The sequence below is a fragment of the Chiloscyllium punctatum genome, chromosome 8 (assembly GCF_047496795.1).
Source record: "Chiloscyllium punctatum isolate Juve2018m chromosome 8, sChiPun1.3, whole genome shotgun sequence".
Classification (NCBI taxonomy): domain Eukaryota; kingdom Metazoa; phylum Chordata; class Chondrichthyes; order Orectolobiformes; family Hemiscylliidae; genus Chiloscyllium; species Chiloscyllium punctatum.
In genome coordinates this window covers 82,747,865-82,771,466 of record NC_092746.1, presented here as the reverse complement: position 1 = coordinate 82,771,466, position 23,602 = coordinate 82,747,865, and the positions used below count along the sequence as shown (strand labels likewise).

At 40.9% G+C, this 23,602-nt stretch overlaps 1 protein-coding gene across 10 annotated transcripts in view; it reads right to left on the bottom strand.

Moving 5' to 3' along the window:
- The window catches only part of mllt10 (MLLT10 histone lysine methyltransferase DOT1L cofactor), a 298,105-nt gene that overhangs the window by 5,774 nt on the left and 268,729 nt on the right, over positions 1 to 23,602 (bottom strand). For 9 of the 10 annotated variants that reach the window (XM_072575936.1, XM_072575937.1, XM_072575938.1 and 6 more), the window contains 2 exons: positions 18,548 to 18,894; positions 1,656 to 1,755 (listed from right to left, as the gene is read on the bottom strand). In XM_072575936.1, the coding sequence (XP_072432037.1) occupies positions 1,656 to 1,755; positions 18,548 to 18,894 (447 nt within the window). The remainder of the gene's footprint in view (positions 1 to 1,655; positions 1,756 to 18,547; positions 18,895 to 23,602) is intronic. The other variant, XR_011961382.1, reaches the window with a different exon arrangement.

The window sequence follows — 23,602 nt, the reverse complement described above, 5'->3', positions numbered from 1 at the left end:
TTGGCGCAACATAGAGGACCAAAGGGCCTGTACTGCGCTGTATTTTTCTATGTTCTATGAATAGGAAGGAGCTATGCATATGCAACAATCTCACAATGAGGAACAAATGTGACAGGCAATTTAGGGGAACACTGGAGTTTGAAATCTGTATCTACTATGGATGTCAGAAGCGAGAGGACAAGAAATTTGACACATCTTCACAAGCCATCTCTAAAAACAGCAATGTTCAGCTTAAGACATTAACTTTTAGTGAATAAATGTGTCCATGTTGTTGCCTAGCCTTGATAGCAATATATTTCTTGATGTCAAAGGTAATATCACAACACACAGTTGATTACTCAATGTTGTGACACTGGCTTTGCAATATTTACTTGATGTTTAATTTCTGAATTAGAAGTACAGATTTTAAAACAAGCTTTTGTCTTATTTTAATTGCAACCGGTCCATCATGTTAATTTAGCAATGTCATTTCTTGAGACAAGCAAGCCCTTTCCAGTTTTGGTCAAACTAAATGGTTGAGACCTCCGCATCATATGTGGAACAGAATCACAATCATTTGGCTCATCATGCTGTACCAGGTCTTCAAACAAGTAGAACTGCCTCGTGCCAATCTCCTGCTTTATCCCTCATACCTTTCTATCTTAATAATCATCCAGTGCCTTCATGAAGGTTTCAATTAAACCTGCCTTCACTATGATTCAAGGCAGTGCACTCCATAACTACTCTCTCTTGTATCATCCTTGCTTCTTTTGCACATCATTTTAAATCTATGCCTTTTGTTCTTGTGCCTTTTACAAGCAGGAACAGCTTCTCCCTATCAACTCTATCCAGCTATTCATGACTTTGAAAATCTCAGAAATCTCCTTTCAGACTTCTTTTCTCCAAGAAGAACAGTCCCAACTTTTTAAAATCTATTCTCATAAGTTTCTCATTCCTGGAACCATTCTTGTAAATTGCTTCTGCAGTCTCTCCAATGCATTCATATCTTTCCTACAATATTCAAGCCGAGAGCTAATAAATATCTAATATAAATTCAATATTACCTCCTTGTTCACATACTCTATGCCCCGATTAATACTGCTGAGGACACAGTATGCTCCACTTGTCCTTCCATCTTCAATGATCTCTGCACATATATACCCAGGTTCCTTTGCTCCTGTGCCCTTTTTAGATTTGAACCGCCTATTTTGTATTGTCTTTCAATATTCTTCCAACCAAAGTGCATCACCTCATACTTTCCTCATTGAGGCACACATTTATTACCTACAGCTATTACCTATGCCCACTTCACAAACTTGCTCATTTTGGAGTTCCACACTGTCTTCGTCAGTTTACAATTGTTCTCAGTTGAAAGTCATCAGTAAACATTGAAATTGTCCCCTGTACACTGCACATCATTAATATACATGAGGAAAAATGGAGGTCCCAATACCAACCTCAGGAAAACCCCCAATATAATCACCATAGTAGTAGGGTATTACATTTTCAGCTTAGTTTAATTATACACTTAAAATCTTCTCAAAATCACAATTTAATTTATACTTGCAAACAATTTACTTAAAATAGAAAACAATTATATTTATTGTAAATAACATGATATCAAATTAATAAGCTTTCTTCCATCAATTTGAAATATCATAAAAGAATAGTCTTACTGGAGTGAGCTGCTGGGATGGCAACAATTGTTGAAGTGGTTGTTGCTGTTGGTGAAATAACAGTTGTCTTTGCTCAGAAAGTAAACTCAATCCTGGCACACTAAAAAATAGAAATATTTTGCAAAAAATATACAAAATACAATTTTGAAAAAAATAGGACTTCTAAACTATGCATTTTTTAAAAGGATTAGATTAATGAATTTCATCATTTGATCTAGTTTTTTTAAAAATTCTTTTTGTTTTGCAAGGGACAATAATGATGAGAGTACTTTAGCCTAAATAATTTCAGAATAGCATTGCCATCTGATAGTTGGAATTACTGACAAGTATCAATCTCACTCCACACACTGTATAATGACTCTGTAAATAAGTACAGCATGCTGATTGGAACTGTGCCATAAAGATTTCTGCTTTAACACCAGGTTTGTGCTAACTTAACAAAGATCATGGATGGCCTTAATATTCAGAGGAGTTAAAATCAAAGGATGTGTCATGTTAAGCAGAGTGGGTAGCTAATGCTTTGTTGATATGCACACAACACAATGACAACAAGGTCATCCAATGCCATAGTGCCATCTGTGCAAAATGGCAATGCAATTGGGAATTTAAAAGTCAAGTGAAAGAGTTATTTGCAGTCAGTTTTAGCCAAGTCTCAACCAATGCTGGTGGTGGGATTGGTCATAACCCCAGTTAATAAAGGGAAAGCATAATTCAGTCCTGTCTACTGGAAATTACGTAGCATGAGTATTTGGAGAATAGAGGAGAAAGTGAGGACTGCAGATGCTGGAGATCAGAGCTGAAAATGTGTTGCTAGAAAAGCGCAGCAGGTCAGGCAGCATCCAAGGAACAGGAGAATCGATGTTTCGGGCATCCTGAAGAAGGACTGATGGCCGAAACGTCGATTCTCCTGTTCCTTGTATTTGGAGAATAGAATCTATTTCAAGATACTATAGAATTGAGGAACATACAGTATCCTTATTACTGTTGAATTACAGTAAAAATGTGAGAATTTAATACATTCCCATCCTCTGCAAAGCATCTTTGAACATATATTACACCACTAAGGGAGAATGTCTTCAAAACGGCTTTTAAAAAAATAGTTGGAGAAAGAACGGCAGAGGTAGAGGAATGGGGTGAGGGCATATCAGAATTGAGTCAAGATGAGAGGTTGGAAGTGATTGACTGAGTGAATTGGATACCAGTATAATTGAGCAAAGAAAGGGAAAATGCATAAATGAGACTTTGCCGGATAGAGTGAGAATGGCTGAGGATGGAGAGGGTTGTGATATGGGTTGAAAAATGAGGAACTGAAATAGAAAATGATGGAAAAGTCATCAGAAATGATGATTTTGACAACAATGACACAAGAGATGGTCAAGTCAAAGATCTAATAGAAATATCTGGCATTTAAATGTACAGTTAGATCCAATCCAATCCAATTTTATTAGTGATCGAGTACACCACCAAGCATACAAAATGCTCATCAAACTGGAATATAAATTGGCACTCTAATTCCAAACTTTGTTATTGATTGTCAGATAGTTTACCAGAGCAACTCAGCAGACTTCATTAAATTTTCATCTCACCATGTACTGTGCAGAGGTGGATTTGTAATATTCACAAGGTATTTATTAAATGTATACATTCATACTTTAATGGTCAAAAGTTTTTAACAGTGTTACCTTCAGTTAGTTTCTAAGTTAACTTTTAACTAAGCCAATCATGAAGTAGAGCCTTTATAAGTCTTAAGCACTGAAATGTCATCAGCCTGAAAAATATCCATTAACTAATACTCTTTTTTTATTACTGTCAATATTGTATCCATGTTGCTACTGTTGCTTTTATATCATGACCTGTAACTTTCCTATAGCTAAGCCACTGTGTCAAGGCATATTATTTGTTGAACTAAAGTGTGATAGAATCTCATTAACAGTTTAAACACATTTTACCACATCTAATTTAAAAATGGCAGGCCAAGCAGGAAAACTGTGAAAGCATGTTTTTTTTTAAAAGTAGGTCTGTCTTGAACTAGAAACATCTTGTTAAATATCTTACATTGCTTTTGCTAGATTCTCACGGAATCCTTTTGCTTTTTTCCACTGCAAATTACTACACAGGACTGGAATTAGAGTGTGCAATTGCACAATCTGGCCACATGATGGTAGTTTGAAGAAAACCTCCAAGGTTGCTCTCAACTCTGATACTTTGTTGTGCAATCCCAAGGCAGTTCATCTCTTTGGCTAAGTTTACATTAAACATGATTTAAAAGTTTTAAATTTGTTCTGATAGCTGATCCCCTATAGGTCTTCATAAAGGAGTCAAGGGCAGGTGAATTGAGTTTCAAAAAGTGATCTATTTTGCCCTGAATAGTGCTCAGCATTGAATGCTTTAGGAGCTGCACATATCCAAGCACTTATAAGAGGTGGGCAGAGTCAAGAGGTGAGTTATTCATTATAGAAATGACAAGTCTTTTATCTAATCCAAAGCTCACAATTATTATGTTTGCATTCATTGGTAATCTTCAGCAAGATTTTCAGAAATGATAATCATTGTCAGTGAATGTTCAAAGGAGATGCTTTGATTCTTGGATGCAGGGACATAATATACAATAGCCAGATTTGCAGATGACACTAAAATAGATGGAAAAGTAATTTGCAAAGCGGAAATAAGAAATTTATAAATGGCTATGGATTGGTTAGGAGAACAGGCCAATTTGACTGAAGTTTAATTGGCTATGTGTTAGGTTATTCATTTTGATTGGAAGAATAAAAAGAAGCTTATGTAAATGGAAAGAAACTTAAAATGCTCAAGTGCAGCGGGATCTGAGTGCCTCTTGCATGAGTTGCGGAAAACTAGTACTTAGGTACATAGTGTAGTCTGGAAAAGCACAGAAGGTCAGTAGGAGAATCAACGTTTTGGGCATAAGCCCTTCATCAAGCCCTGCTCCTTGGATGCTGTCTGACCTGCTGTGCTTTTCCAGCAATACACTCTTGACTCTGAGCTCTAGCCTCTGTAGTCCTCACTTTCTCCTAGTATTTAGGTACAGCAGGTAATAAAGGAGGGCAAATAGAATTTTGGCATTTATTGCTAGAGGAATATCTGCTCCCCTTGTCCTCCCCAGTGGTAGAGGTTGCAGGCTTGGAAGGATCCAGAGTGAATTACTGCAGTGGATTTTGTTGATGGTGTACACTGGTACTAATGCATATTAATGAAAGGGACAGAATATTTGAAGAGTATTACTTTCCACTATCACAACTGAATGTGGCAGGATTACAGAGCTTAAATCTGATCCAATGGCTGCAGGATTGCTTAGATTGTTGGGCATATAAAATAGACATAATTCCACCACCTCATTTTTAGATATGATTGGCCCTGCTCCTGGCAAGCTGTCTTATACTTTTTGAACCAGGTCATTGAAGTCCTGCAGTTAGAGTACACAGTGTGTCCTTAACATCCTAAGTGATTCCTCCATATGACCATCAACATGGAGAAGCAATGATTAATCAGCTGAGGGAAGGTGGTGGGTGGAAATCTGCAAATAGTTTTTTTGCTTATGCTTGACCCAAAGGAACTTTACAGAGTCACGTTGAGGACTTGCATGACAACTCCTTCCTGACTGCTTGCCATTATGCCACCTATGGGAGGGCCCTCGATGGGACAGGACATACAGGAATGGTGGTGGAGGTGCCAGGATATGATTCATCGAGTATGACTATATTAGGTGTTACTCCCAAATCTTTGCAGCATTTTCCATACTGGGAATTGTGCCGAGTTAACATTGCTTTTTCTGGAGCTCAGGTCATTGCCAGGTAGTTGATCTGGTTTTACTCTTATTTGACTTTTCCCTGTAATTATGATACCATAGAGGTTTATTAGACTATTTCAGGGAGCAGTTGAGAGAATCATTCTACTGTGGGTCTGGAATCACATGTATTACAGATAAGCTAAAGTTAGATTTCCTTCTCTAAAAGGACATTATTAGACATGGGTTTTGTAACAATCAAATAGTTCCACTATTATGAGAATAGTATTTCATCTATTAATTAAGATTTGACTGCACAGTTTCAATGTTTTGGCCTGAGCTTCAGGATTATTAGTTCAATGACATTATCACTACACTAATATCTCTCTAATTTGTCTTTATGATTACCAAGGGAAAAGATGCTGACAAAGTATCACTTGTGGTTGAATGAGGTTATGGAAGGACTAAAGTTCAGGAAGAGGTTGTACTGGAAAGGATGGCTATACATAGACTGAATCAAATGGCTCACATCCCAGGTCAGCAAGGACAGTGGGGTTAGAGAAGTGGAAAGGCTTGTCATAATTTCCAAGCATCCATGGATACAGGGAGCATCCACGAGGAACAAACAGAACATTTGAACATAAGAACTCCAGAAAATTTGTCAAACATGATTTCTATTTCACAAAACAACATATGACTGTATTGAACTCTGCTTGATCATATTAAGTTAAAAATCACACAACACCAGGTTATAGTCCAACAGGTTTAATTGGAAGCACACTAGCTTTCGGAGTGACGCTCCTTCATCAGGTGATTGTGGAGGGCTCGATCGTAACACAGAATTTATAGCAAAAATTTGCAGTGTGATGTAACTGAAATTAGACATCGAAGAATTGATTGTCAGTTAAGCCTTTCATCTGTTAGAATACAGTGATAGTTTCACTTCTTTCATGTGTAAATAACAAAACCCTTTTTTTTTAAAAGTTGCATTCTCGGGTTAGCTGTTAACAATGGTGATAGCTAGACAATATGTTGAAGGTGTTAGCCCCCTGTGTTCTCTGTCTATGACCTGATGTTTAGATTGATTCCAATCTAAAAAGTGAGATAACAGAATTTTACATAAATTCATGCAGTTTTTGAGCTCAGAGTTCTACATGAATGTATGTGGTTTTTGGGCAAAGTGCAATGTAACTCTGCAAGTACAAAAAAATTCACCACACAAAATATACGTGTGCATGTGGGTCTTTGTCTGTCTGTCTGGGGTGGAGGTTGAGAGTGTGAGAAAGTGTATAGTGAGTGCAGAGTGTCTTAAGTCTGTGAGGGGGTGCATGTGTGGGAGTGCATGTCTCTATAAGGGTGTGTGTGGGTGCCTGTGTGCACGTCTGTGTGGACCTGTGTCAGTGTGTATGTGAGAGCGTGTGTGTGTGCGTGTGTGTGTAGTGCAATGGAGATCACCTGTAATGTGACATGAACCCAAGGTCCCGGTTGAGGCCCTCCCTTTGGGTACCGAACTTAGCTATCACCCTCTGCTCGGCCACTTTCCTCTGCTGCCTGTCCCAAAGTCCACCTTGGAGGATGGCCACCCGAAGGTCCGAGGTTGAATGTCCTGGACCACTGAAGTGTTCCCCAACTGGGAGGGAACCCTCCTGTCTGTTGTGCGGTGTCCATTCATCCGTTGTCGTAGCCTTTGCTCGGTTTCCCCAATGTACCATGCCTCTGGGCATCCTTGCCTGCAACGTATAAGATAGACAATGTTGGCTGAGTCACATGAGTACCTGCCATGTACGAGGTGGGAGGTGTTCCCACGCATAATAGTGGTATCTATGTCCACAATCTGACAAATCTTGCAGCGTCCACCGTGACAGGGTTGCATGGAGTTGTCCTGAGAGCCGGGCAGTTTGCTACGAACAAGGATCTCTTTGAGGTTTGGCAGTTGTTTAAAGGCAAGTAGTAGAGATGTGGGGAAGGTCTTGGTGAGGTGCTCATCCTCATTGATAATGTGTTGCAGGTCACGAAGAACATGGCGTAATTTTTCAGCTCCTGGGAAGTACTGAACAACGAAGGGTACCCTGTCAGTTGCAGCCCGTGTCTGTCTCCTGAGGAGGTCATTACGGTTCCTTGCTGTGGCACGTCGGAACTGGCGGTCGATGAGTTGAGCGTCGTACCCCGTTCTTGTGAGGGCACCACTATTACGCGTGGGAACACCTCCCACCTTGTACATGACAGGTACTCATGTGACTCAGCCAACATTGTCTATCTTATACGTTGCAGGCAAGGATGCCCAGAGGCATGGTACATTGGGGAAACCGAGCAAAGGCTACGACAACGGATGAATGGGCACCGCACAACAGACAGGAGGGTTCCCTCCCAGTTGGGGAACACTTCAGTGGTCCAGGGCTTTCAGCCTCGGACCTTCGGGTGACCATCCTCCAAGGTGGACTTCGGGACAGGCAGCAGAGGAAAGTGGCCGAGCAGAGGCTGATAGCTAAGTTCGGTACCCATAGGGAGGGCCTCAACTGGGACCTTGGGTTCATGTCACATTACAGGTGATCACCATTGCACTACACACACACACACACGCGGACACAGGTACACACAGACACCCACACGCACCCTTATAGACACACACACTCCCACACATGCATCCCCTCATAGACTTAAGACACACTGCACTCACTACACACACACACACACACACACACACACACACACACACACACTCACAACCCCCACTCCAGACAGACACACACAGACCCACATGCACACATATATTTTGTGTGGTGAATTTTTTTGTACTTGCAGAGTTACATTGCACTTTTTTTAAAAACCACATACATTCATGTAGAACTCTGAGCTCAAAAACTGCATGAATTTATGTAAGACTCTGTTATCTCACTTTTTAGATTGGAATCAATCTAAACATCAGGTCATAGACAGAGAACACAGGGGGCTAACACCTTCAACATATTGTCTAGCTATCACCATTGTTAACAGCTAACCCGAGAATGCAACTTTTAAAAAAAGGGTTTTGTTATTTACACATGAAAGAAGTGAAACTACCACTGTATTCTAACAGATGAAAGGCTTAACAGACAATCAATTCTTCGATGTCTAATTTCAGTTACATCACACTGCAAATTTTTGCTATAAATTCTGTGTTACGATCGAGCCCTCCACAATCACCTGATGAAGGAGCGTCGCTCCAAAAGCTAGTGTGCTTCCAATTAAACCTGTTGGACTATAACCTGGTGTTGTGTGATTTTTAACTTTGTACACCCTAGTCCAACACCGGCATCTCCAAATCATGATTATATTAAGCTTTTCTAAATGTCCTGCTACTTCTTCATGAATAATGGACACTAGCATTTTCCCAATACCAATGTTAAACCATTCCTGATGTCTAAGGCAGGAGGTTTAGAGGGGATTTGAGAATTTTTTTTCCCCCACACTGGGGTGGCGGGAATCTGTGATGCACTGCCTGGGTACTTGGATGTGCACATGAAATTTATAACATTCAAGGCTATGGGCCTAGTGCTAGAAAGTAAGACCAGTACAGATTTAGACCTTTTTTTTTGTCAGTGCTGACTTGATGGTCCGAAGAGCCTCACATCTGTACTATAAACTTCTGCTTTCTGTTCCCTTTCCTTCTTGAACAGGGGCATCACATTAGACATTTTCCAATCATCTGGAATGTCCCAGAATCCAGCCAGTCATGAAATGGATTGGGCTGTGCTTTCATCATCTCTGCAGCCAATTCCTTTAAAACACTTCATCACAGACTATCAAGCCCCATTGACTTGTCTGCTTTCAGTCCCATTCAATCAGTCAAATACATTGTCCTTTCTGATAGAGGCTATAACAAGATTTTTCCTCCCATTGCTATCCTGCTTAGTTGATACATTTAGGATGTCTATAGTATGAAAACTAAAGCAAACTATTGCTTTAGATTGTCTGCCATTTCCCTGTTCCCCATTATCGGTTCCCCAATTGCATACTCCAATGGCCCCAAACTCACTTTGGATATAATTTCTGTTTGTATATGTATCGAAACTCTGCCTGTTTTCTATATTTCTTGCCAACTTACTTCAATAATCAATTTTTTCTCCTTTTATTGGCTTTTCAGATGACCATTGCAGATTTCTAATAAATTCCCAATTTTGTGACTAGTTTTCACTACTTTATATGCTTTCGCTTTATTGATCACAGATGGCTCATCCTTTTAATTGAGTCCTTCTTTTGGACTGCAATAAATTTAAGTGTTCTGAAGTTTCTGCTGTCTGCCACTGCACATCAAATGTCTGCCAACTTCCCTCAGTCTATTTCTCAGCAGCTTCAGACAACTGTTCTTTCATATTTCTGTCACGGCTTTTGTTTAAAATGAAGGCACTGATTTGGAACCTGAAATGGTCTCTCTCAAATGGAATGTGAAATTCTACCATTTTGTGATCCCAGACAATGCTGAACTGAGATCTCGGCAGTCTGGAGTGGCCTCAGCGTGGACTTTCATCCTTGAGATGATTCCAGGCTGGTCTCCTGGCCTCAAGAACCTCGAGGTGAAGCCCAGTACAGAACAAAGTCAAGGTCAAGCTAGAGGACTAGAGGCCAGGTGTTGGCATGAACTGGATTCGAAGGACTGTTATTCTGAACGTATTTCTTTATTTTTCCAATTTATTCCTATGATCTGTAATTCTGAACTTTTATTTCTTTATTTTTCAATATTTTCCCCCAAACATTTGCACTTCAGAATCTGTACTTTGTACCTAAGATAGCACCGTAAATGGTAACTTGTAAACTTTTCACTGTATTCTATTCCATTCTCACTAACTTAGCTCTGTGTGTATTACGAAATCTAAAAGAGCCTGTATCTCAGGTAGTTGTGCAATGTAGTGCTCCAAGAAATAATCCCTGATGTACTCTACAAATGCATCTTTCACATTACTCCTGCTCATCAGACTTCTCCAGTCAATATACAGATTAAAATAACTCATGACAATTGTAGTGCCCTTCTAACATGCCTCCTGTAATGGTAGATTTGTTTTGTCCTACAGTGAGACCAATCTTTGGTGGCTCCCACCTGTGACTCCTTTCCTTGGCTGTTCCTTCTTTTCACCCAAACTGGTTCCACAACACGGTCAAACGTATCTATGTCAATATTCAACAAGACTTGGAGGTGCAGTGGTTGGACTGGGGTGGACAAACCTAAAAATCACACATCATCAGGTTATCATCCAACAGGTTTATTTGTGAGCACTAGCTCGGTGCTCCGAAAGCTAGTGCTTCCAAATAAATCTGTTGAACTATAACCTGGTATTGTGTAATATTCAACAAGACACTGATACCTTCCTTTGTTAACAACACAATCCCAAGTATTTTTGCCTATTTTTCTAGAATAGAATATCTAGTCTTGATCACCCTGTAACCACATCTCTGAAATCACCATAAAGCCATTCATATAGTCCTATTTGTGCTGTCAACTCATCTATCTGGTCACAAATGCTCTATGCATTCAAATAAAGAACCTTTTTAAGCCCTGTGTTTTCACCATTATGCTCCATTATTATGCTTATATTACCTTTCTATTTCCTTCATTTCCATTTTTTCCTATGATACTTTGATATCTTTTGCCTTTTAAATGTATACGGCATGAGTGAGGCTGCACCTAGAGTATTGCGTACAGTCTTGGTCCCTTTACTTGAAGGGGGATGTAATTGCATTGGAGGCAGTTCAGGGGAGGTTCACTAGATTGATACCAAAGAATTGTTTAAGAAAGGTGGTAAGGAAAAGCTAGGGGACTTGAGAGACCAGTCAGTCTGACACCAGTGGTAGGAAAGTTTTTGGAGGGAATCCTAAGGACCAGGATTTACATGTATTTGGAAAGGCGAGGACTTACGAGGGACAAATGAGGACTGCAGATGCTGGAGATTGGAGTCAAGAGTGTGGTGCTATTAGGGACAGTCAACATAGCTTTGTGCATGGGAAATCATATTTCACTAACTTGATTGGATTTTTTTGAAGAAGTGACAGAGTGGTGATGAAGGCAGAGTGGTGGACATGATCTGTGTGGGCTTCAGTAAGTTTCCTTGGTTAGCAAGCTTAGATCACATGGAACAGAGGAGAACTAGCCATTTGGATACAAAATTGATTCGAAGCTAGAAGACAGAGGGTGGTGGTGAGGGTTACGTTTGAGACTGGAAGCCTGTGACCAGTGGTGTGCCACAAGGATCAGTGCTGGGTCCACTGCTTTTTGTCAGTTACATAAATGATTTGGATATGAGTATAGGAGGTATGGTTAGTATGTTTGCAGATGACACCAAAATTGGAGGTGTAGTAGACAGCGAAATTTACATCGGAGTACAAAGGAATCTTGATCAGATGGGCCAATGGGCCGAGGATTGGCAGGCAGAGTTTAATTTTGATAAATGTGAGTTGCTGCATTTTGGAAAGGCAAATCAGGGCAGGACTTACCATTAAGTGTATAAGGACCTGGGGAGTATTGTTGAACAAAAAGAGACCTTGGAGTGCAGGTTCATAGTTCATTGAAAATGGAGTCTCAGATAGATAGGATAGTGAAGGTGCAGTTTGGTATGTTTGCCTTTATTGGTCAGTTGGGAGGTCATGTTACAGCTGTACAGGACATCGGTTATGCCACTATTGAAATACTGTTTGTAATTCTGATCTCCCTGCTATAGGATTTTGTGAAACTTGAAAGAGTTCAGATAAGATTTACAAAAATGTTGCCAGGGTTGGAGAGTTGAGAGAGACTGAATAGGCTACGGCTATTTTCCCTGGAGCACGGAGGCTGAGGGGATTTATACAATCATGAGGGGCATGGATAGGGTAAATAGACAATTTATTTTCCCAGGGTGGGAGAGTCCAGAACTGGAGGGCATAGGTTTAAGTTGCGACGGGAAAGATTTAAAAAGGGATCTAAGGGGCAACTTTTTCACACAGAGGGTGGTGAGAGTATGGAATAAGCTGTTAGAGAAAGTGATGGAGGCTGTTACAATTACAACATTTAAAAGGCATCTGGATGAGTGTATGAAGAGGAAGGGTTTAGAGGGATGTGGGCCAAATGCTGGCAAATGGGACTAGATTTTATAGGATATCTGGTCGGTATGGACACATTGGACTGAAGGGCGTTTCTGCGCTGTATATCTCAATGACTCTGAGGGATTTGTCACATGAAGATAGATTGAGCAGTTTAGGCTATACCTTCTGAAGTTTAGATGAGATATAGGACATGCTAAAGGGTGTTCACAAATTAGATGGAGGAAGTGGTTTCCTCGTGGGGTAATCCAGAATGACGGGTCATAGTTTTAAATCTGCTACCCCTTATCCGAAAACAGAGATGAGGAGAAATTATTTTTCTCAAAAGGGTCGTAAATCTGTCCTTTACCAGCTCAACATATGATGGATGCCAAGACATTGAGTAAATTTGAGACAGACAGATTGTTAATTAGTAATGCATTTGAAGGCTTATTGAAAGTGAGCAGAAAAATGGAGTTGAGGCTCAGATGAGATCAGCCATGATCATATTAAATGGTGGAGCAGGTTCAAGGGGGCTGAATTGCCTATCCCTGCTTCTATTTCTTATGTTCTCATGTTTACTACCCTGTACTTCTTTCATTTCCTTTTGATTTTATAAGTGTGCCTTCAAGTGAACCTTTCCCCTCCATTCATTAAAGCCCCATCTAGAAGCCTAATTATATGATTCTCCAGGACACTGGTTCTAGCATCATTCAAATGAAGCCTGTCCCTCTGAAACAGCTCTCTCTTTCCACAATAACGAGCCCCATGCATTATAGAGTCATAGAGATGTACAGCATGGAAACAGACCTTTCGGTCCAACTCGTCCATGCCAACCAGATATCCCAACCCCCAGCACCTGGCCCATATCCCTCCAAACCCCTCCTGTTCACATAACCATCCAGTACTAGCCTCCACCATTTCCTCTGGCAGCTCATTCCATACACGTACCACCCTCTGCGTGAAAATGTTGCCCGAGAGGTCTTTTATGTTTTTCCTCTCTTGCCCCAAACCTATGCCCTATAGTTCTGGACTCCCCCACCTCAGGAAAAAGACACTGTTGATTTATCCTCTCCATGCCCCTCATGATTCTGCAAACTTCCATAAGGTCACCTCTCGGCCTCCGACGCTCCAGGGAAAACAGCCCTAGTTTATTCAACCTCTCCCCATAGCTCAAACTTCCAAACCCGGCAACATCCCTGCAAATCTCCTTTAAACCCTCCCCAAATTTCACAATATCTTTCCGATAGGAAGGAGACCAGAATTGCACGCAATATTCCAAGTGGCCCAACCAATATCGCGTACAGCCACAACATGACCTCCCAACTCCTATACTCCCTACTCTGACCAATAAAGGAAAGCATACCAAACGCTGCCTTCACCATCCTATCTACCTGTGACTCCACTTTCAAGGAGCTATGAACTTGCATTCCAAGCACTCCTTGTTCAGCAACACTCCTGAGGACCCTACAATTAATTGTATAAAGTCTTGCTAAGATTTGCTTGGAAACCATTTCTCCCATACCAATCTTTGAGCCAGATTTTTACTTTTTGTCTACTATCCAGAGATGCTTTTATTTGAAAGTTTTACCCCACCACCAAAGTTCTTTGTTTCAAAACCTTTATCTGCAACTAAGTTACCTGGGTCTCTAATTAAACAAAACATAACAAAATTAAGGAAAGGTAGGACGAAAGAACAAAATTAAAATGGAATTGGAAGGGGCACATTTACTTCTGTAATCTATTTATCTTATTCCTAATTGCATTTAGCTCAAGGAGTAATCTGGAAATGATCATCTTTGTGGTTTTGCTTTACAATTTAGCCTCACCTGCTTGTAACCCCTCAGCAGATCCCTTTCCAAGTCCTACTTAGTAATTGGTACCTACCTAGATCATGACAACTGGATTGTTTCTCTCTAGCACAGATGAGATGCCCTTAACTTTGACACCAGGTAAGCAAACCTTGGGACGACTCTGGCTTTGCTGCAGATGTCAGCATCTATTCCTCTAATTATGCTATCTCCTATTACTACCGCTACAACATTTCTTTTTGTCTCATCTTGAATGCACTCTGTACCAGTGCTATCATCAGTTTGCTCATCCTCTCTCCTGTTTGCGCCCTCATTCACAACAAGAGCAAGAACCATGTACCAACTGGGCAATAACTGAGAACTGAGGCTGCAAACTTAAATTCTGGATCTCAATAGCAGCATTGGCAGTCACACTCCCCTGACCGTGGACAAACTTTCATGTAATGTAGTTAATTAAAGGGGTGCAATTATCTCTGAACGAGTGTCCAGGTAAATCACAGAAATATTACAATACAGCAGAAGGCCCTTTTACCTGTAATGGCTCAGTAAATGAGCCTCATTATCGAGAGCCAATCTCCTGTTTCTTCCTCATACATTTTGTACATTTATTTTTATCCAAATAATCATCCAAAGCCCTTTTGAATGCCTCCATTGAACTGGCCTCCACCATATTTCCATACAGTGCGTTTCATACTCTAGCTCTTCACTCTGACTCCAGCTCATCGATTCTGAGGCAAAGGTGCTCAAGCAGCCACCATGTTTTGCAGATGTGCTCTCCATGAAACACACAGCATTCACCAGCTCGGTCTATTGCATTTAATGAATCGATTTGTATGTTAAAAATTTTTTAAGTGAATTTTCTAATTACTTTTCAGCTGTAACAATGTCCAAATTAGTTCAGACAAACCAGAATACATTTCTAAAAATCCTCACTAATCACCTGAATCTTTTGATGAAGTAACAGAGAAGAGTGATGGAGAGAAGGTAGTGGACGGTGTCTACGTGGATTTCAAGAATGCGCTTAACAAAATACCACAAATGTTTGATGAATCAAATTGATAATTATAAGAGGAGTATCAACATCACATTGGATTATTAAAAACTGTTTTTCATCTCTGAGTCAGTAAGTTGTGGCAAATGTTTTTTTGAAATTGGAGAATAGTACATAGTGAACTTCCCAAGAATAGGAACACTGCTTCTTTGAGATTAATTACTTGTACAAATTTTTAAAATTTGATGACACCAAACCCCGGAGGTATGGCAAACAACGACTATCTTACCAATTGATTACCAACAAGATACAAACAGGAAACTGAGAAGTGATGTATTTTGGCAGAGGAGAAAGGGAGAGGCACTACACACTTAGTAGCAACATTGTAAAGTGTGCAGGAATAAAAGCTGTCTGGACTTACATATGCAGAGAACTTTGAAGATAGGAGGACATATTCAGAAAGTAGCCAGCAGAGCAAATAGGAGTTCACTCGACCCAAAACGTTACCTCTGTTTTCTCCACAGATGTTGTCAAATCTACTGAGCTTTTCCAGAAATTTTGAATTTTGAAAGCAAATAGGGTCTTGGATTTCATAAATAGAGGTATTGAGTACAAAAAAAAGGAAGCTATGTTGTAGTTATATAACAAAGAACAGTACCCCGCAGGAACAGGCCCTTTGATCCATCGAAACTGAGCCAACAAATGATGCTTTTCTAAACTAAAAACTTTTCACCTCACATGGTTTGCATCCCTCTACTCCCTACCTATTCATGTATCTGTCAAGATGCTTCATAAACATTGCCACTGTATCCACCTTCACCACCTCTTCTAGCAGTATATTCCATGTAAAAAAATGTGCCTCTCACATCTCCTTTAAACACACCCATTTTTAACTTAAACATATGTGTTCCCTAGTAATTGATATTTCTGCCCTGGGAAAAAGACTTCACCTGTCTACGCCTCTCATAATTTTGTAAACTTATCAGGGCTCCTGCATCCTTCAACATTCAAAATAAATGACATTTGTCCAAACTCTCCTTGTAGGCAACATCCTGGGTAACAGTTTCTGTACTCATTCCAAAGCCACCACATTCTTCTGGTGGTGTGGCAACCAGGATTGCACACAATATTCCAAATGTGATCTAACTATAGATCTATGCAGCTGCAACATAAATTGTCTATTTTCATACTGAATGCCCTGCCTAATGACGGCAAACATGCCAAATGCCTTCTTGACCATCTTATCCACTTGTGTTCACACTTTCATGGAATTGTGGACCTCTATGTCCAAGTTCCTCTGTGTGATGATGCTACAAAGAGTTCTGCCATCGACCGTACAATTCCTTCCTGCATTAGATATCCCAGAATGCATCACCTCACAATTGTCTGGATTAAACTCCATCTGCCACTTCTCTGCCCAAACCTTTCTATCTCCTGCTATATCCTCGAGCAAACTTCCTCACAATCTGCAACTCCCCAATCTCTGTCGCCTGCAAACTTGCTAATCAGGCCACCTGCATTCTCCTGCAAATCATTTATCTATAATTACAAAAAAAAAACTGGGATCACCATAGTGATCTCTGAAAAACACCACTGGTCACAGAGCTCCAGTAAGAAAAACACTCTTCCAACACTAGTGTCTGTCTTCTATAAGCCAGATCTGTATCCATCTCACCACAGAGCCCATTTGAGTTCACCTTTTGTATCAGCCGGCCATAAGGAACCTTGTCAAAAGCCTTGCAAAAGTCTACATAGACATCATATACCACCCTGCCTTCAGCAAACATCTTTGCCACTTCCTCAAAACATCAAGTTTGTGAAATACAGTCTTTCTTGCACAAAGCCATGCTGCCTATGGCTAATAAGGTAGACAAGCAGAAAGAACAAAACAAGCCAGGCAGCATCAGGAGGTGGAGAAATCAATGTTTTGGGTGTAACTCTTCTTCAGGACTGGGGGTGGGTGTAAAGGGTGCTGTAGATAAAGAGGAGATAGGGTGGCTGACGTCTGCACCTCCTGATGCTGCCTGGTTTGCAGCAGGCAGAGGGGGATTGGTTTCACATTTAAAAGGGACCCGATGAACAACCTTTTCACACAGGTGGTACGTACATGGGACAAGCTGCCAGATGAAGTGGTAGACACTGTACAGTTACATAGATAGGAAAGGTTTAGAGGGATGTGGGCCAAATACAAGCAAATAGAACTAGTTCAGTTTAGGAAAGCTGGTTGGCATGAACCATTTTGGGCCGAAGGGCCTGTTTCCGTGCTGTATACCCCTATGACTCTATAAGCTGAGGGTACAAGATTATAGGTAAGAGATCAGTGGAGTAGCGTAAGGAAAAAACGTTGTTTTCCCCTCCATAAGTGATGATAACTTGAACATGGTACCTACTCGACTAGTTTAAGACAATGAATGACTTGAAAAGAAAATTCAATGGCTACTGAAAGAAGTAAATGTTCAGAACTACAGGGATAGATCAGGGGAATGGAGCAGACTGGATTTGATCTACAGAGCTGGTACGAAGAAGACTTGTCATCTGGCCTCCTTCTGTTCAATAAAATTGTTGCAAAAATATTGGAATATATGATGGTATTCAAAATCTATTTTGACACAAAGCAACTATCTTTGAACTATCTTAAAGATAAACAAAGACACCAACCTACCATTTCCATAAGGCAAATTAACATTTTTGATTGGCTGGCAAGTGATACATGATCAAACAAGCGTGCAAACATCCAATCACAGTCGGAAATCTTGCTGCCATCTCTCATCAGCTAACCTGATCAGGATTGGCAATGATCCCTATGCCAGTTGTTAGCATCCAGTTCACTAGTCATGGCTACAGATAACAACCCTGCTTGCTGCCACAGTATAATATCCCATCATCTCTTACAACAATACTGTCAACTTACAAAATACACAGGGTACTGCAATTAGTTGTTCACAAGATTGCCAAGGGAAAAGGGGGAAGAGGTAAAAATGTCCAAGAAAAGTGGAGGCAAACATAAATTTGACAACATGGAAACTTTAAAAAACACTTCATCTGGACTACCTGTGCATTGACACTGGAGACCAATGTTAACACAGCTTTATACATCAAGAAAAACATCAGTCTTCTTCAATATGCTCTGATTAATAATTGTTTAGTTCAATTTTGTTTTCAGAAACAATAAACTTCCAAGCAAAAACCTGAAAAATTCAGCATGTCAACTGTTCTCTGATAACATTCGAATCATAAGACTGACCAAATGAAACTCAGTGCTGATTTTATAGGCCAAAAGCAAGTTTTCAAAATGCTGGTAGAAACGTTTGAAAGATCTTACCTGTTGTTTAGATTGGTAGACAATGGAACACTCACATTAGGTGGTACAGCTGCATGCGTTAGTGGACTTGCATTTTGCGCTATTGAGATGGGAGTCTGTATAACTCCATTTAAAGTACCCACAAATCCATTTATTGCTAGGTGATTTCCTGGTAAAGTTCCCATTAACCCACCTACTGAAGACATTGTGGGGATGGAGGAGGCCATTGTCTGCATACCGCTAGCTAGTGCTCCTGACATACAATTAACCTGATGAATTCCTGATCCTTGCAGAGCTGGACTCTGACCAGTTGTCGGTGGACTAGCGAGAGAAGAACTGCTAGTACTCTGTCCACTGCAAGCCCGTTCCTAAAATTATAAGATTCAAATTTACTATGCAGCTTCTTTACAACGAAACATAAGAAAACAAATGCTTAAGAACTACATTTATATAGTACAATAGTTAACTACTAAACAAAGTTAATCACAGAGCAAAGACATTGAAAATGAGTAAACATGACAAAAAAAAAAAAGAGGGAATAAGGGGTAATGGCACAGAACCATGTTGGGACCAATTTTCTGGTGAATCAAATAACTAGGGCTGTAGAAAGGGCTTTAAACCAATGGTGGGGGAGGGTGTGGGCAAGCTTGCAAACTAAAATGGCAGAATTACAAGGCAGTTATCTTGATAATGATAACCAGAGTGGGACTGAAAGAAACAGTACACAAATAGTAAATAGGGTGAAGGGGGGAATAATTATAGAAGGGTAAAATTAATGGCTAATCACTTAGAATCCCTACAACGTGTGAACAGGCCATTCAGCTCAGCAAGTCCATTCTGACCCTTCAAAGGATCCCATCCAGAACCATCTCCCTATCCTTGTAACTTTGCATTTCCTATGGCTAATGCACCTAACCTACACATACCTGAACACTATGGGCATTTTAGCACAGCCAATCCATCTAACTTGCACATCTTTCGACTGTGGGAGGAAACTGAAGCACCAGTGGCAATCTACTCAGACAGGGGAGAACATGCAAACTCCACACACAGCTGCCCAAAGTTGGAATTGAACCCGGGTCCCTGACACCGTGAAGTAGCAGTGCTAACCACGGAACCACGGTGTTTGCCCTTGAACGAGAATAGTGTTCAGAACAAAATAAATGAATTAATAGCACAAATGCAAGTTAACAGATACGATCTGTGTAGCCATTATTAAGATACAGTTACAAGTAGATCAAAGCTGGGAACTAAATGTTCAAGAAGATGCAAATTTTTGGAAGAATAGGAAAGGGTGGGGAGGTAGCATTAATAATACAGGATGAATTAATTATGATGGCAAGAAATGATCTTGGATTGGAAGGCGTAGAATCCACATGGCTGTGGGCAAGAAATAAAAAAGGGAGGAAGACACTGGTAGAAGTTGTCTGTAGGGTCCCTAACAGTAGCTATATGATGGAACAGAGAATAAATCAGGAGATATTGAAGGCAGGTAACAAAAGCAGTATATTATGCATAGGTGACTTTAATTTTCATGTAGATTGGGATAGTCAGATTGGCAGAAACAGACAAAAAGATGACAAGTTCCTAGACAAGTTGATGAGGGTCGAGCAGTGGGTGTGGTGTATATGGTGTATATGTGGTGTGTATGGACTCAAGCAAGGCATTTGATAAGATTCCCCATGGTAGGCTCATTCAGAAGGTCAGGAGGAATGGGATACAGAATTGGCTGGTCGACAGAAGACAGCGAGTGGTACTGGAAGGAAAGTATTCTGCCTGGAAATCAGTGGTGAGTGGTGTTCCACAGGGCTCTGTTCTTGGGCCTCTACTGTTTGTAATTTTTATTAATGACTTGGATGAGGAGATGGGTTAGCAAGTTTGCTGACAACACAAAGGTTGGAGGTGTCGTTGGCAGTTTAGAGGTCTGTTGTAGGCTGCAGCGTGACATTGACAGGATGCAGAGATGGGCAGATGGAGTTCAACCTGGATAAATGCGAAGTGATGCATTTTGGAAGGTCGAATTTGAAAGCTGAGTACAGGATTAAAGGCAGGATTCTTGGCAGTGTGGAGGAACAGCAGGATCTTGGTGTGCAGGTACATTAAAATTGCCACCCAAGTGGACAGGGTTGTTAAGAAAGATTATGGTGTTTTGGCTTTCATTACGGTGTGGGGATTGAGTTTAAGAGCCGTGAGATCTTGTTGCAGCTCTATAAAACTTTGGTTAGAACACACTTGGAATACTGTGTCCAGTTCTGGTTGCCCTATCATAGGAAAGATGTGGATGCTTTGGAGAGGGTTCAGAGGAGGTTTACCAGGACGCTGTCTGGAATGGAGGGCTTATCTTATGAAGAGAGGTTGACTAAGCTCAGATGTTTTTCATTGGAAAAAAGGAAGAGAGGGGACCTAATTGAGGTGTACAAGATAATGAGAGGCATAGATGGAGTTGATAGCCAGAGACATTTTCCCAGGGCAGAAATTGTTAACATGAGGGGTCATAGTTTTAAGCTGTTTTGCGGAAAGTATAGAGGGATGTCAGAGGCGGGTTCTTTACTCAGATTTGAGAGAGCATGGAATGAGTTGCCAGCAGCAGTTGTGGAAGCGAGGTCATTGGGGATATTTAAGAGACTGCTGGACATGCATATGGTCACAGAAATTTGAGGGTTTGTACATTAGGTTTACCTTACATGAGGATCAATGGTCAGCACAACATTGTGGGCTGAAAGGCCTGTTCTGTGCTGTACTGTTCTATGTTCTATAAGAATTCATAGTATGTATTTAGGGCAGTTTCCTAGAACACTATATGGTGGATCCAACCAGAGATCAGGCTAGTTGGATCAATCAATGTGTAATGAGGAAACAGTGACCATAACATAGTAGAATTTAGCATTCAGTTTTATCAGTTTTATCAGTTTTAGTGGGGGGGGGGGGGGGGGGGGGGGGGAGAAGAGAAGAGAAAGAGTTTGGAATTTGGGTCAGAAATAACTGCGTTAAATTTAAATAAAGTTAATTACAAAAAAATGATGGCAGAGCTGGTTACAGTACTCTGGGAAAGGAGTCTAGCAACAAGGACAGTTAAGAAACAAAGGGTAAACGCTTAAGACAACAGCTCATGGCTCACAACAAGATACAATCTCTGTTCCTCAGTAAGATGTAAGAAGTGGATAAACCCACTATGGTTAAACAGGAAAGTGAAAGACCATATTAAATTAAAACATACACTGTGGCAAAAATTAGTGGTAAGCCAAAGGATTGAGAAACTTTTAAAAACCAACACGATTATCAAAAAAAGGGAGAAATTAAACAGTGTAAACTTGTCAATATTATCAAGATGGACAGCAAGAACTTCTTGAGAGACATACAAAGGGAGAGAGAAACCAAAGTAAATATAGCCTCTTAGACTACAAGACTGGGGAAATAAAAATGGGGAACCAGGAAATAGCAGTAGAGTTGAATAAATACTTTGAATCAGCCTTCAAAGAAGACAACACTGGATAGTTTTCCAAAATTATTTAATAATCAAGGAGCAAAAGGTGATGAAACAAATACAATAACTATCACCAGAGAAAAAGTGCTACTGAAACAATTGGTGGTAAAGATTAACATGTTTTCTGGACTTGACGTGATGCATCATACGTTAGTGAAGGATGTAGCTAGAGAAATACTAGATACACTTGTGGTAATCTTCCAAAAATCCTTAGATTCTGGAAAAGTTTCAGGACTGGAAAGTTATCAATATAACAGTTTTATCTAAAAAGACATGGAGATAAAGAACAGGTAACTATAGATCAATTAGTTTCATCTCTATATTTAGGAAACTGCTAGGTTCTTTTGAAAAGAATCTAATAACAGATCATTTAGAAATAGATAGCAATGTCAGCACGGCTTTTTCAAGGGGAAGTAGACAGACAGGAGGCTGGAAGAACACAGCAGGCCAGGCAGCATCAAGAGGTAAAGAAGTCGACGTTTCGAGTGAAACTCTTCTTCAGGACTGGGCATGGGTGTAGGGGGAGCTGCAGATAAAGGGGGTGGGTTGGGACAGGTTGGTGAAGTGGGGATAGGTGAAGACAGGTAGAGACTACCCGGTTGGTAGCAGAGAGCAGAGGCATTAAGGGGGAGGGGCTGGAAAAGGAGTCAGGGGCTGTAGGGTGCTCAGACGGAAGATAAGGTGTAGTTCCTTTAATAGGCGCTGTGGCTCATTGTGGCAATCGAGGAGGCCAAGGATAGTCATGTTAGAAAGGGAGTGGTTGGGGGAATATAAATGGGTGTGGACTGGGAGGTCGGGTTGGCCCCCGCTGACCAGGTTGCAATGCTCGGAGAGCCGTTCCCTAAGCTTAAGTTCGGTCTTCCCGATGTACAGAAGATTACATCAGGAGCATCTGATGCAATAAACTGGGTTGGAAGAGAGGCAGGAGAACTTGTGTCTCATATGGAAGATGTTTTGGGCCCTGGATGGTGGTGGTGGTTGTGTGTGTGTGTGTGTGTGTGGGGGGGGGGGGGGGGGGGGGAGAAGAGAAGGGTGGTGTACTGGCAGGTTTTGCTTTTCTGGTTGCAGCGATGATGTGAACCAAGGACTGTCAGAGGGAACAGTCCTTGCAAAAGGCTGAGAGGGGTGGGGAGGGGAAGATGTTGTTGGTGGTGGGGTCTATTTGAGTTGCCAGAAGTGTTTGAGGATGATGCGTTCGATGCGAAGACTAGTGGGGTGGTAGGTGAAGACAAGGGGGACTCTGTCCTTATTGTGTTGAGGGGAGTTTTAGAGCAATGGAATGGGGAATGGAGGTGATGCGGTGAAGGGCTGTCTAGATGACTGAGGGAAGAAAAGTGCATTCCTCAAAATAGGTGGGCATCTGGGATGCTCATTAGTGGAATGTCTCCTCGTCCGAGCAGATGCAGCGGAGATGGAGGAATTGGGAGAATGGGATGGTGATTTTGCAGGATACTGGATGGGAGAAGGTGTAGTCCAGATAGTTATGGGATTCTGTGGGTTTGTGGTAGAAGTCCGATCTGCAGAAAGTAGCTGGAGATGGAAATGGTGAGGTCACAAAATGGGAGGACAGTGTCTGAGATGGACCAAGTGAA